The sequence below is a fragment of the Spermophilus citellus genome, assembly GCF_964194105.1.
Source record: "Spermophilus citellus genome assembly, chromosome: 2".
In the NCBI taxonomy this organism is placed as follows: Eukaryota; Metazoa; Chordata; class Mammalia; order Rodentia; family Sciuridae; genus Spermophilus; species Spermophilus citellus.
Genome location: NC_138183.1, coordinates 189,232,798 through 189,248,029, shown reverse-complemented (window position 1 = coordinate 189,248,029; position 15,232 = coordinate 189,232,798). Strand labels below are relative to the sequence as shown.

General features: G+C 45.1%; 1 protein-coding gene across 1 annotated transcript in view; it reads right to left on the bottom strand.

Annotated features, from left to right (window-relative positions):
• The window catches only part of TENM4 (teneurin transmembrane protein 4), a 710,670-nt gene that overhangs the window by 135,055 nt on the left and 560,383 nt on the right, over positions 1–15,232 (bottom strand). Inside the window, exons 13-14 of the mRNA XM_081282209.1 lie at positions 6,137–6,238; positions 3,121–3,315 (exon numbers count right to left, since the gene is read on the bottom strand). Of these exons, the coding sequence (XP_081138335.1) occupies positions 3,121–3,315; positions 6,137–6,238 (297 nt within the window). The remainder of the gene's footprint in view (positions 1–3,120; positions 3,316–6,136; positions 6,239–15,232) is intronic.

Genomic DNA, 15,232 nt, shown 5'->3' with positions numbered 1-15,232 from the left:
AAGAAATAGGCAATGTGGAGAATTAATAAAGGTAAATGAAGGCAAAGACCCTCTTCCCTTGCAGTCTCTGGACACCATTTAGTAATGGTTAAAACATGACCCGTTGGAGTTCCTAGTAATTAAAAATAATGAAATAATAACAGTGATAAATTCTCATGACCTGCCTCAGATCTCAGAACCTCAGAAGGATTATTCTGGTCCATTAGGTTACTTTGATAATTCCCTAGATCCAGAGAGTTTTCCAATTTGACAGGAAACAACTCAGCAATTCCTACCCCAAGGCCTATTAAGGTATTTCCCATTCTGTGAGCGCTGGACCTCAGCTTCGGGTTCAAGTGGCCTCTGAGAATCCCAGGGCACCCTCCAGGTGGAACCTATAAATCTACACTGTTAGAGACCAGGCCAAGAGGGTGTCCAGTGTAGCAGGAGGCTCTTGGCATCACAGTCCTGTTCTTGCCCTGTTGCAATGAGTCTGAAGGGACCCAGGAACCAGCAAAGTGAATCCCACATTCTCAGCAGAGAACAAAGACCAGGAGGAACTGAGGAGAGGCCTTCATCTCTACAGGTCAACTGGGTAAAGGGAGCGTAGGGCAAGAGGGGGGGTTAGAAAGAGGCTTGCGAGGCTGGAAGGGAGCAGCTCCAGGGATCCTTGACAGACTGGCAGCGGTCCAGCAGGATGGATGCTGTCCCTGTGCTCTGTTGATCCTAAACTGAGGGCCATTATCTATGCCACAACGATGCTCTGCCACAGAGGTCATGGGAAGACTAGATCTGCCCCTTCCTGGGCCTTTGGGGTGGTAGCAACCCCAGTATGGAGCCAAAGCTGCCTTCCTCCCATCATGCTGGGACAACATCTGAGCATTAGTTACTTCACAGGGAGCTGTGCATGGCCTGGGAAGAACCAGCAGGCAAAGGGTGGGAGCACAGGATGGAAGAGAGGGTAACACTCATAGGGAGGTGGGCTGACTTGGTTTAGAAGAGGGTCTGACTTAGTTTCGTCTTAGAAGGCATATTCACAGTTACATTTTTTCCCCTTCCCACTGCAGAGCTTGCCATTTGAGCCAGGATTCCTAGCAGAAGCTTAGCCCATTAATGAAATGATGAGGCCTGCATGACTAGGCTGCAGACACAACCCATTCCCCCAAATGTTCCACACTCCAGTGACCACACAAGCAATTAGACACCTTCAGGACCAAGAACTCAGCGTCTCGCTTTTCACTGCAAAAGATCTAAGTTTGTTCTCTTCTGCCCTTCCCCCACCCCTTCCAAGCGTCCTGCTGGCTCAGTTCAAGCTTTAAAAAATACGGGGCAATAAACTTCAGAAGAAGGAAGAGAGAGAAAAAAAGTAAGCTTGTTAGCTGATGTTTTATAAACACAGTTAGCACAGAGCTGGGGGAGGAGGGGGAGGAGGAGGAGGAAGGCCCAAGAAAACCCTATTATAAACACAGGACTGACGCCTCGCCAGAGAAAAGAAATAATAAAGGGAATCAGTCCCAGATGGGCCTCTTCAGAAGAGAAAGCAGGAGTAAAAGCATTTCTTTTCAAATAGATAACGTAAATCAAAGTTCCGAACAACATTTTTCTCTTTGTAAATAACCCTGCGGCTCTGAGGCACCGTCTAGTACAGCTTTTCTGGGGATAGACACGTTCCCCTCCTGAGCCCACATTATGCAGATGGGGGTAGGGGTGGAATCTCCTTTGTGTCTCCTGTTCCTTCTCAGGGTGTCCACCTCAAGTGTCCAAAAGGAAAGGGAGAGCAGAGGAAGGTCCCTAATTCTCGGGCTAAGAAAGCCAGCTTCCTTTGTTCTAGGGGCTGGTGCCTCCTCCCAAACAGCCCCAGTCACCCCCACTGATGAATGCCCAGCCCTTCTTGGGGAAGTGGGGGTGCATGAAGCCTGTCCCAATCCTTTCCTGTACCCTATCTTTGGAAAATGGCCTGTTAGTACTCTCTTTCTTTTAAGAGAAAATAATGCCCTATAGGAGCTTCTCTGTCAAATACCAAATGGGTTTAGAAGGCCAGCTCTCCTTGGAGTCTCTGGCATGGGCAGGGGAAGGGACCAGAGTGCTACATGGTGGTGAACAGGTGATAACCACAGTGCACAGCATCGTTCATTAACTGCAAATGGCAAAGTCCCTCTGTCTCAAAAGACCTTGGGTGAAATGAGTGGGTAAAACAGGAACTGCGCTTCATTTGTCCCCAGGATAATCCTAACAATAAAAAGCCACATTTATGGAGCATTTACTATGTGTCAGACCCTGAGCTAAGTGGTTTTTATGGGTCATTTAATTCGATCTTCACAATGGCCCTCTGAGGAAGGTATTCCCATTTTATAGATGAAGGAACAGAGGCAAGTGAGTACAGAGCCAGACTCAAACATATATGTGATTTCAGAATATGCAGTCATAAAAGCTCCTCCATGTTGCTTGTGAGTGAGACTCCTCCTATTGTCTGGAAATCCAAAGAAGACCTAGGCTGAATCCATTGGTCAGATTTTGATCATGGGAAGGTCACTGCCCTTCCCTGGGTCTCAGTTTCTTCATTTATAAAACAAAAATATTCATCCGGCTCACTCAGATTTTCCAGAAGAAATCTAAATGTCATTTTTAAATCCATCTTTGATTTACTTAGCCACACATTTGCTTTATGAAGGAGAAAGGCATGCTCATGAGCACCAACGAGTCTTATGTGAACACATGCATGCACACGGTAACACACACATACAGGAGTATGATAAAGGCAGACAGAGTGTGAAGTCTGAGGTAGAAATTGACTTGAGAAATGGAGATAGGAAAGAGCAGATGAGCTTAGAGGGGAATGGAAAGAACTTGGGCTGTGGAGCCAGAATGACTGGGCCAAACCCAGTTCTGCCACTGAACAGTCGAGCAAACTCCTAACGGGGTTTGACATTAGGTGTTCGGAGGCTTCTAGCACAGAACCTTGATATGATAAATGGGCAGTAAGTGACAGCCCTCGTCCCCTTTGTGGACCATTACAGATGCTGGTTGGACTTCTAGCATCAAGGGCAGAGGTCACAGGGAGGTTGGGAGGCTTCCTCTTAGTACTGTGTACTGGCCTCTATTTCAGAGGAGAGACCTACAGCTGCCACTGGCATGTCCTACCTTCCTCGCAGCTCTCGCCCTTGTAACCAGGGTTGCAGATGCAGGTGCCCATGATGCAGGTGCCATGGTTGCTGCAGGCCACGTCGATACACTGGTTGGTGGGCACATCGCACTCGGCACCCTTCCAGCCGCTGTGGCACAGGCACCTGCCCTTCATGTACTGGCCATTTCCGCTACAGAGCACAGGGCAGGAGGCTGGGGAGACAGCCAGAAGCCTGGCATGAGTCATTGTTCAGCATTCCCAACTTTGCCACACATCTGATAGGCAGACATGTGCCCGTCACGTTTCTTTTGCTTTATTTCTCTCCAGGTTAAACACATCTGGAATTGTAGGTGAAAGCACGAGGTGCAGGGCCCCCAGTGCTGCTGCCCACTGAATGAGGCTTTCTCCATCCCTTTCCTATTGCTGGTGTGGTCTGGGGGCTGCTGGGAAGCTCAGACAGGAAGCTGCAGTCTGCTTCTTGTTCTCCCTGGAAAAGGCAGTGGCTGGGCCCCTTGCTAGTCTGAATCTCTCCTCCAATGCTCTCCTTCTAATAGCACTCCATTTTCCCTTCCCCACACCTCATCTGCAGCACCACTTACTGTTGTCTTTAACCCAGCAAACCCCTGCTTCCCTTGTCTTTTAGGCCTCCACTCCAGTCCCATACACCACTGCCCCCTTGAGAGAAGAGCTGGGCCCAACTTGGCTCTTTAAAGTATTATCTTTCCATTCTGCCTCTTAGCGTAAAGGGTTTTGTGATCATCTCTACAAAGGACACTATATAAAAATAAATTATATTGCATTGTGCTATAAGTACTTGCCAGTCTCACCAAGATACAGTAAGGCTGTTTTATACATGACTCTTAAACTTTAAGTGCATATGGGATGAGACAGTAATTCTTGTTAGGAGGAATGACTCATCTCTCTCTGTATTACCTTCCCCTGGCCCCACCTGACTCCTTTCCCTTTTAAAGCACTCAGCAGGTAATGACTGTGCTTCCTGGGGCTGCCAGCTCTGCTGCCTCAAATGGAGTCTATTTCACATTAGCTAAAATAAGCAGAACCCTCAAAGTGACATCGTGGCACAGTATTTGCCGAGCCATGTTCCCTGAGCCTGGGAAACCATCTCTGCTTTCCACTCATAAACAACTCCATCAGCCTCAGAACTTGGGTCCAAGGCTGCCTTGTCTGGAAACCCCTCCTGGGCTGATCCTTCTCCCTTCCAAGCAGAGACGGTCCGCTTTAACCTTGCTGTCATGTTTTACTTATTACGGTGCTGCTTCATCATTGTCCATTTGCTTGTCTAACTCCCAGGACAGACTGGGAGCTCCCAGGGCTGGGCCTTGTTTCATGTTGTAAACACAGTGACCAGCAAAGGACCAAATCCCAAATGGGTGTGAAGCCAATGGCTGCTGTATGAGTGAAATGGTGGAAAAACAGCAGAGGAGGCCGTTTCAGCTTCCCAAGGGGAGGACCAAATGCTCAGGACTACAGGCCTCCTTTGGCATTTTCCCTGTTCATTCTTCCAGGACAGAAATGAATACCAAAAGCACAAGGCAGGTTGTGAGTAGCCTTTAAAACTCTCTCAGTAGTGGTTTTCTTTCTTTTTTTTTTATTGTTGGTCGTTCAAAACATTACATAGTTCTTAATATATCATATTTCACAGTTTGATTCAAGTGGGTTATGAACTCCCATTTTTACCCCGTATACAGATTGCTGTATCACATCAGTTACACTTCCATTGATTTACATATTGCCATTCTAGTGGCTGATGTATTCTGCTGTCTATCCTATTCTCTACTATCCCCCTTCCCCTCCCCTCCCCTCCCTTCCCCTTTTCTCTACCCCCTCTACTGTAAATCATTTCTTCCACTTGTATTATTCTTCTCTTACCCCTCCTTTCCTCTTATATGTAATTTTGTACAACCCTGAGGAACACCTTCCATTTCCATGCGATTTCCCTTCTCACTCCCTTTCCCTCCCACCTCTCATCCCTGTTTAATGTTAATCTTCTTCTCAAGCTCTTCGTCCCTACCCTGTCCTTGGTTACTCCCCTTATATGAAAGAAGTCATTTGGCATTTGTTTTTTAAGGATTGGCTAGCTTCACTTAGCATAATCTGCTCTAATGCCATCCACTTCCCTCCAAATTCTATGATTTTGTCATTTTTTAATGCAGAGTAATACTCCATTGTGTATAAATGCCACATTTTTTTTATCCATTCGTCTATTGAAGGGCATCTAGGTTGGTTCCACAATCTTGCTATCGTGAATTGTGCTGCTATGAACATCGATGTAGCAGTGTCCCTGTAGCATGCTCTTATTAGGTCTTTAGGGAATAGACCGAGAAGGGGAATAGCTGGGTCAAATGGTGGTTCCATTCCCAGCTTTCCAAGAAATCTCCATACTGCTTTCCAAATTGGCTGCACCAATTTGCAGTCCCACCAACAATGAAGATTGTTGGTGGGACTGAAAATCAGTAGTGGTTTTCGTCAGCACTGCATGTGCTTAAATATCAGGCAACAGCAGGGCCGTGTGGAGTGTGGAGAGGAGAAGCTTGGCTTCCCAGGTCCTTCCCTGGTGGTCTCAACTAAGATTCTCCCTGCACTGTCAGAAGGTCTGAACGGAGCCACTCCCCAGGCTCCCCATCCACAGGCCTGAGAGAAATCACACTCCTGTGAAGAGAAACTTCAAAGATGCTTGGGAAGAGCTGATCACTCCTCTAAAGGGGAAATGAGCTTTGTAAAAGAACCCCCACTGCTACTCTGCCTGCTCCAATAAGGGACACTAAATTCACTGTGGCTGCCCCTGTAGGATCCCTCCCTTCCTGACCATTCACGTAGCCCACAGTGTTATCCACAGTGGATAACAATGGTGGACAGGATTCCATTGAAGGGCTTCTGAAGAATGACCCTGGGGAGCCTTTCTTGGGCACACCGTGGGGTGTCCTGGAGTTCTGTAGTTTGTCTGAGAAGTGGAACCTGAGCTTCCCAAAGGGTCTTGGGAGCAGAAACCAAGAGCCCCACCACAGTGCTCACCTCTGCCGCAGTCGGGGCCTAGAAACCCCAGGAAGCAGTGGCAGGTCCCCGAGATGCAGTCACCATTGCCATAGCAGTTGCTGGGGCAGTTGTCCACCGATTCTGGAGGGAGAAAAGAGGAGGTAAGTTGAAAACAGATAAGAGCCCAGAAGCATGCCTCAGGTGACCCAAGACCCATGTACTTGAGCAATTTGTGTCCAGTCACCGGAAGGAACCAGTGGAGTTAAAATTATGCTCTTTTTACACTTATTGAGGTACACCTCAATTCACATTGTGTTCTGAAAAATGTCTCCCCGAACCAAGATTTTATGAATCAACTTTGACTCAACCAATGCATTAGAAGGTCTTTATCTAAAAGCCATTGGGAGAAAACGGTTTAGCCTGTGAGTGGCGGTCAGTTTTGGAGTGGGGTTCCTGGGTGAGTATACTTTTCAATGTTTTACATTGTTCCCATGGTAGGCTGATATTCCACTTGTTTGTTTTTCCATAAAGCTGCTGGGAATTTGCAAATCTCTTTTTCTTCCTGTGATTTTCCATCTATCTACCCAGATCCTCACCACCCATCACTGTGGCCTTTCAGCTCTCCTCTTGCTCCTTACCCTGCTTTATTCTCCTGGCAACCTGAGTGATCTCCCTGAAATAAACCTAATCCTGCCACTCTCCTGCTTAAAACCCTTCAAAGGCCCCCCACTGGGCCAGATGGAAAAATTTGAGCTTTTTCAAAAGGCACAGACATTTTCCTCTCTCTTTTGTGTCCCCAGAACCTATCATGCCTACCTTTTGTAGGAATGTTACTTTCTCTAACTCTTCCTAATATCTTTGACATATACCTCTGTGTGATATGCGAAGGAAACACAGAATTAATCGCAGAAAGGTTTTAATAAAAAATTAGGCAATGTTCTGTAGCTCTAGTTAGTAAACCTATTATTGAGAATCTGCTTATTTGGAACAGCTCATTTCTCAATGAGCTGGATGCAGAACAAAGCAAAGAAGCAACTGTATACAGAACACCTTCTTTGTGCCACATATTTCTACAAATCTGTCTCATTGCACCAAGTCTGACAAGTCCCTATGTATTGTTATTCATATCTTACTTGAAAAATAAAAAAAAAAGGCAGCTGAGAGAGATGAAGTGACCTGCTGACAGCCATAGATGCTAAGTCACTGAGGCAGGATGTGAAATCAGGCTCCTGGACTCCAAGCCTGGTCTCCTTCCCTGATACAAGGCCATCTGGGCCATGAGGGAAACTTACTGCACATCAGACACCAGGGGGATGTACTGAGCAGGCTCGTGGGACAATGAGGCTGGTCCTGAAGGCAGCGAGGGAACCTCTAGAAGGGTAGAGGATTCTGGGACTTTCAGAGCTGGAAGGATTCCAAGAGACCATCCACCCCAGTGCTTTTATTTAACAGAGAAAGAAACTGAGACCTGGAGGAAGGGCAGTGACTTCCCTGAGGTCATTGAGTGGTTCAGGAGAGTGGAATTTGAAAGCAGAGGAAAAGGTTGGTCAGGCAGATGGAGCTAAGGATGCAAACTGCTGTCTCTGGTCACAATGATCAGCCACGATGCCAAGACTGAGGCCTTTGTTCAAGGAGATGTTGGTGCATCTGACACAAGTCTTGCCTGTAAGAAATGTGCAGCCTAACTAAACAGCCTGGGCAGCAGCATGGGGGCAGAGGAAAAGCTCCACCCGGAGGTAAGGAAACCTGGTATGGGGTCCGTACTTCTAGGGCCATGCTCTGTGACCTAAATCGGCTTCCTTCCACTCTCTGGGCCTCAGCTTTCTCATCTGTAAGATGAAGGTGATGGCAGAGATAATTTCTGTTCTAAAATTCCAAGAGTCCATCATTAATTAAGAGATGACTGTGGAGAAGGGGCATCAAGATTTTAAATGGGGGCAGTGAGTTAAGGGAAGGACAGTGGCAGCTGGAACGGGGGCAAAATCAGCCCCATTCAGCCTCCGAATCAGCCAGAAGGATGGGCTTGAAGGATGGCATGGTGATGGATAGGTGGCAGAGGGGGCATTTACAGCACTGTTGCACTTTTAAGAAAGGCCTTTCCCCAAGATCTTCCAGGAGCAATTTGGAAAAGATTTTCAAAAGTTCAGAAAAATAGTCCAAATGTGTGGTTCCTTTTGTGAGTGGGAAATTTCATTCAATGGAGTGAACAAGAACATGAGATCAAACCCAATTGTGGCCTCATTTCAGGGCAAGTGGTCTGGGTTCTGCCAGTGTGAGGCTTACAGGTGCCTATCTGCTCTCCACCAGCTTTGAATGGAAGAGTCCATGTTCCTGGATGTTTAAATTGGTAGTGGCTTCTTGTTTTTACAAAACCATTCAGAAGTTTCATTTTGAATAGTGTGTTTTGTTTTCATTTTTTCCCACAGTACTGGGATTGAACGCAGGGGGGCTTTCCTATTGAGCTACATCTCCAGCCCTTTTTAGTTTTAATTTTGAGGCAGGGTCTCATTAAGTTGCTTAGATCCTTGCTAAGTTGCTGAGACTGGCCTGCTTGAATGTCCTTTTTGAAAATAAGAATGTTAGCCGGGCGCAGTGGCACATGTCTATGATCCAAGTGACTCAGGAGGCTGAGGCAAGAGAATTACAAGTTCAAGGCCAGCCTCAGCAGTTTAGCAAGAACCTGAGCAACTTAGTGAGACCTTGTCTCAAAAAAAAAAAAAAATGCTGAAATGTCTGAAATGTCACTCAGTGTGGTTAAGTACTCCTGGATTCAATAGTAGGTACCAAAAAAAAAAAAAAAAAAAAAAAAAGTTGAGTCTGGGGCTACATCACTGGATCTTTATTGACCAAGATCTTTCTTGATCTTTCATTTCACTTGCTCCTCCCACACATCTCTGATTGGCAACCTCTATTCCTTCTTCCAAATCCAATTCAAATGCCATCTCCTTTGAAAGGTCTTCCTGGCAGCTTAAACAAGCTGAGCTATACACAGAACTCTTTTTCTCACCCCTATTAAGTACCATATAGTTGACTTGTTGGCTGAACTGCTTGAGGATAGAAACAGGGCTTATTCATTTGTGTGTTTACCCTGGTATACAAAAGGTTCTCAGTAAATGTTTATTGCTATCGCTGAAAGAATTCAACTAGATGCTCTTCCAGATCCCTCCCAGATCCAAAATTATATGGTTCGGTCCTTCTCAAACCCAAAGTTATAAAATATGTCTCTTAATAAGATCACTTTAGTTACCAGTTGCATTTTTAACATGTCAACTGCAGATAAACATTACATATGTTCTAGATTCTGATTTATGAAGTCTGCAAGATACAAACCTGCCTGTCATCTGCCCCCAAAGCCTCAGAGTGAAAAAGTGAGGAAATACATTTTCTGAGACTAAGCATAGTGCTGGCTGCTGCATGTGACAGAATGGACACCTGCATGCTACCAAACTCCCCCTGAGCTGTTGGTATCAGAGAAAGCAGAAGTTTTAGAAAACATAAAAAGTGTGAAATAATTTTCAGATGGCAAAAAGAAATGGAAGGGAGAGAATTTGGGGAATATTTTCTTTTAATGAAATGTTTATGTATATAGTTTTTCTTCTGTTTGGAGGGATTTCAGCAACTTGAGATCCATTGGGATCCCACACATAATGAGTCTCCACTGACCAGATATCTCTATGCTAAACTCTAGGGCAGAAGTGACACTCTAAGTGGCTTGGGAAAAGTGTGAATTTTACTAGATAAATACGTTGTATGTTCCCAATTAGTGTGTGGGAGTTTCTACCCCCTGTGCTCACACTCACACAGCAGATGCTTTCAATTAGTGGAAGGTGTACCTTTAGATATGCTTGGCTCTGATTAAAAATTCAGTTGCCTATGAGTAACTGATTTTCATAGTTGGGTGTGTGCTGTGTTGGAAAATGGGGACTATTTTCTTTTCCAGCTTTTGTTTTTCTATCATAGCAGTGGGCCTGTGTAGGAAAATTCATTTTGAATCACGTGTTCTTCCTTCCACTAGTTTTGGGTTGCAGAGTTTAATGTATCCTTAGCGTACTCTCTGGACATGTGTTGAGCTGGTGAGTTCTATGGATGTGGAACCCAGTGTTGCTGGAAATACAAAGGGCATGTGCAGAAGGAAGAAGGACAATGATGCTCCTTCACGGAGGAGACACGGGAGTCAGGAAACCACACAGGCCTTGGGGAACCACTAGAATGCCCATTTTGTCTGTTCACCACGCTTGATCAGAAATGAATCATTAGCTTGGCTCTGAGAGGGTGAAAGGTGATCAGAACCGATACTTAAGTCCTCTGGAATCTAGGATTAATGCCTGCGAAATCAGGCTGCATTTGTTGTCTTTGGCTTTTCTCTTCTGAAATGCCACATAGGTAAACCCCCTGGAGGAGGACAACCGCCTTGTGGTACTGCACAGAGGTAGTGATATTGGGTGAGGAGAGGTGGCCTTCTTCTCAATCAGCTCGCATGCCATGAGCACACCTCCACCTGCCTCCTGTCTGGTTTGAGCAGCAAAAAACTATGGTCATGGGAGCTTGGTGTTGGACCTCAGCACCAGAGCCAGCAGCAATCAGCTGTGTGAGTGAGGGCAAGTTCCCCTCACCAGCCTCAGGCCTTCCTTCCTGACTTCTCAACACCTCCTGTATGTCTTATTCCCTCGTGATGTGTCCAAGCTAATGGAAGCCTGTGTTTACTACCTACAATTCCTTCCTGTTTCTGTTGTTTTTCCTTCAATGGTGAGAATGGATGTTAGAAACTCTTTGGGAGCCTTTGGTTGAAGAACCAAGGCCCACCTATTGCCCAACAGTCATCCACTTACTAAAGCCTCCTTCTGGCTGCTCTGCAGGGGGATGGAGGTTAATGCTACAAATGAGATGGAACTTGAATTCCCCGACAGCCAACTGGGTGCCTGAATATTCCCACCTTGACTCCAGCTAGTGAACCTTATACTTTAGGTTACATCTATTACACCCCCTCTGTTCCTAATATACAAGGACTTGGTTTATTATTAGCAACCAAAAGGAAAGATGGACACAATCTAGGTATCAGAGCTAGGATTTAATTCTACAACTTGAGGTTGAGAGAAGAGCACAACAGAAACCCTCATGTTCCTTCATATGGAACTATGAGGATATAATCATGTACTCTAATTTAACCCTTATAATAATTGAAAAAACTAGGTATCTTGGTCACCATTTCAGTCTCAGAAGGAGACTGAGAGCTGAAGTCACTTTCTTGAGGTCACATAGTTGATAAGGGTGGATCTGGTAAGTGAACTACATCCTACCTGCAGCCAGGTGTGTGCTATATGGCCTGGACCTAAGTTTGAGCTCTGGAGCTAGGCGGTCTCTTGTTGGCTACGCATCTTTGGACAAAGTGTCTAGACACGTCACTCTCCTCATCTGTGAAATCACAGCACCCACCTCAGAGAGCTGTTATAAAGAGAAAACAGGGTAATGCTGTGCATGTAAAGAAGTTGGCCCAGGACCTGCCAATTATTCTTTTGGTTTAAAGTAAGGGTCACACATGCCTTCTATTTGTGAACTAAAATAACACACTAACTTGGTCTAATGAATCCAAACAAGGAAATGTGGGTTACTGGGGATAAACATACACACATATACACACAAAACACATAGAAAATCCCCATGGTCAAAACAGGAAAGCAAACACACAATGTTCCTAATGTGAAAAGGGCAGGGTGTTTAGACAAATTTTCTCCTGGGGAAAGCACTGTCAAAGCAAATTAAACCTGTTGTCTTCCTGAAGCCCTATCCCAAGCAGACTCATGCCAACATCTAAAAGAACTCTCTTCCCTCTTCCCTCTAGATTGGCACTGGGCAGATGCCAGGTGCTGGAAAGCTGTTCCATGGCCTGTGAGGTGTCAGTCCCTGTAGGTGCCCCAGCTTTCTCTGCAGATGAAAGGCCTTTAGTCTGAAACCATGAGGTCAATGCAATGACAAAAAGTTGACAAAGCCCCTGACAGTGTGGGCTTGAAGCCAGTTCTGCACTGGCATTTGAACTGGGAGACCTGTTTCCAATCATACTCAGAAGTCTACCAAGCACTACTAAGAGCAGCTCTCAGGAGGGGTCTAGGAAAAAGATTGTTCCCTTGATTGCATTTGGTCCTGGTTCTTTGTTAATGATTTCTCTGTGGGAAAACAGAATTCCACCAGTAAGACTGAGAGCTCCCTGAAGACAGGCATCCTATCTGAAGAGTCTGGTGAGGGAAAAACACAACCAAGTACTCAGTGGTACTTATTGTATTGGTAACTAAACTCTTATTTCCTTTTCCTGTGTTTTTAAATGTTCAATGCTTAAAATGAAGACAATGATAGGAAGTTCAACTTTGCATTGAACTTTTAGATCATATTTAGGAGTTCAGAAGTTCACATCTGGGGGCCACATTTAAGAGACTGATAAGATAAACTACAGCATGTTCATTGAAGGACAACCAGAAAGATAAGTGAACTTGAAGCCACATTTCAAATAATGAATTCTGGAAGGAATTGGGAATTTTGCTTATTACCAAGGGAGTATGACCTCTGTCTTAAAATATATGAAAGACTATTACATGAAATGAGAATCAGACTTTGTTCTATGACCCTAATAGTTTGACCTAGGTTCAATGAATAAGTACTACAGTCCTTGGGAAATAGACTTGGGTTGAAATAAAAAATAACTTCATCATATTCAGAGCAGAAAGCCACTTCCTATGTGGGGTTGCATTCTACTTGTGTGTATACATCTGTCTAAATATTGTAAAATGCTTGAGGGCAGGAAATGTTCAATCCATCTTTGAATCTAGTGCTAAGGGTATTTTCCTTGAGCAAAGCATCTAGGAAACTAAATGTTTGTTAATTGAAGGACTAAATAAATGGAACAGGTAATCTACAAGGTCATGCATTACAAGTCACTGGATATATTCAAGGAGAGGGCACACTAGTGAATGGTGACAATATCTTAGTGGGGATTAAAAATAAACTGCTTGGCACTTACAAGCCTGAACTCTTATGAGTCCATGTTATGGTTTGGATATAAGGTATCCCCCAAAAAACTCCTGCATTAACACAGGAGTATTCAGAGGTAAATGATTAGATTATGAGAGTTGTATTTTGATTGGTCCCTCTTAGCTTGAGAGGATTGACTCAGTGATAACTGCAGGCAGGTGAGACATAGCTAGAGGAGGTGGGTCCCTGGGAGTGTGCCAAGATACATCTTCCCTGTGACCCCTCCACCCCTTTTTCTCCCTCCCTCCCTCTGCTTTTAGACCCTGCCATGAGGTGAGTTGCTTTCCTCTCCATGACTTTCACCCATGATTCTGCTTTACCTTAGGCCTAGACTAATGAAGTTATTCATCTATGGACTGAGACTTCTGAAACCGTGAGCCCTAAATAAACTTTTCCTCTTCTAAGTCATTTCTTTTGAGTATTTTTATCACAGTGGCATACTGTTGACTAAAACAGTCCCCGAGTCATGGTGTAAAGGAACATACTTGGACTGTGCCTGGAAATTTAGGCTTTCGTCCTATTCCTGCCACCAACTTGTTAGGTGATCTTGGCCAAGTCCCTTCCTGTTATTGACTTTTCTTTTTGCCTACAAAATTTGTTAAATTTATTCATCAAATATTTACTCAGCATCTACTCTGGCTCAGGAAGCATTTTAGTTGAGTGGATGGCTGAACTCATCTATGAAGTCTAACATCTGTGATCTACGGAATCAAACCAAATTAGTTATACTTTCAAACTATATAAATAGACGAAAAAGCTGAGAAAATAATCATCATGTAAATGGCTCAAGGCAGACGTGGGGGAGAGAAGTCTGCTCATGTTGGGGCTGAGTCTGTCATCTGCTCTGTACAAAGGGCCTCAAGTGAGTGGCTATGGCCAAAAGCACAGGGATGGGGCTAGAGAGTCTTTGCTCACTGTCTGCCTCTGGCTAAGGGCCCAGCCTTTTCCTGGGGCTGTTGGCAAGAGCTTTCTCAGGTGTCACAGTAGGGCTGTTGGCTCGTTTCTGCTGCCTTTGTCAGAGAACACTGCATGTGCAGTTTCCTGCCTTGCCTCTCGAGCATATGCTGGAGAGGCCACTGAGACACACACCAAGTAGTGACAAGACTGACAACTGGCATGCTGGTCAAGAGCAGGGGGCCTTCAAAGGAGAGGTGAGTGCTCAGGGTTTGGAGCAGAATTTCTTTCCCTCGATCCTTCACCACAGCTGCATCACAGGAGAGTGATCTGTCTACAGTTTCTGCCTGAACAGCAGGCGGAGGTGGAGCACATGATGCCTAGCCTTCTCACTGTCCACAGCTGATTGGACCAGGATGACACCGGACCCAAGAAGAACCCATTCACAGGCTGAATAGTGCTCTGGGATGTGGCCTGGAGCACAGAGGTTACTGGATCAATCAGAGTTCTGTTCTCTAGTATTTGAACTAGAAAATTCCCAGGGACATAGGGGACTAATTGGACAGGAGGAATAACTTCTAACATTCTATACAGCACAGTAAGAGAAGTATGGTCTATAACAATTAATTGTATATTTCAAGATAGTAAGTAGAGAGGATTTTGATATTCCAAACACAATGAAATAATTATTTGGAGTGATGGATATGCTAATCACCTGTTCTGATCATTATTACTATATATGTATTGATGTATCACACTGTGCTCCATACATATGTACAATTATGTTAGTAGAAAATTAAAAACACATTTTAAAAATTGAGAGCATGGCATCTGGTGGTAGGAGTGAAAGCCAAAAGATGAGATGGAAAGAGAGGGGCTGGCAAGGTTGTCATGGCCAGGGAGGAGCCAAAGTTAAGAGGGAGTAGTCTGGATCGAGGACAGGAAGCCAGCTTGTGTGCTGAGAACTGTGCATGGAGCTGAAGCTCAGGGAGAGGCGGGGATGCCGGGAGCAAGAGGCTGGGAGGCCCAGGAAAGAGGAGAATAAAAGTGGTCCTTGGGGCTGGTGCTTGCCCAGAGGCTTTTCAGGGCCATCTCAGTCTCAAACCATAGTTCTCTTTTTGAAACCAGTTCGCTGTCACACCTGCTTTCCTTTGAGGTCACCCAAGTGTTTTCGCTCCTGGCAGTGGAACACATTCATTCACCTTGGCACCTCATCAGTTT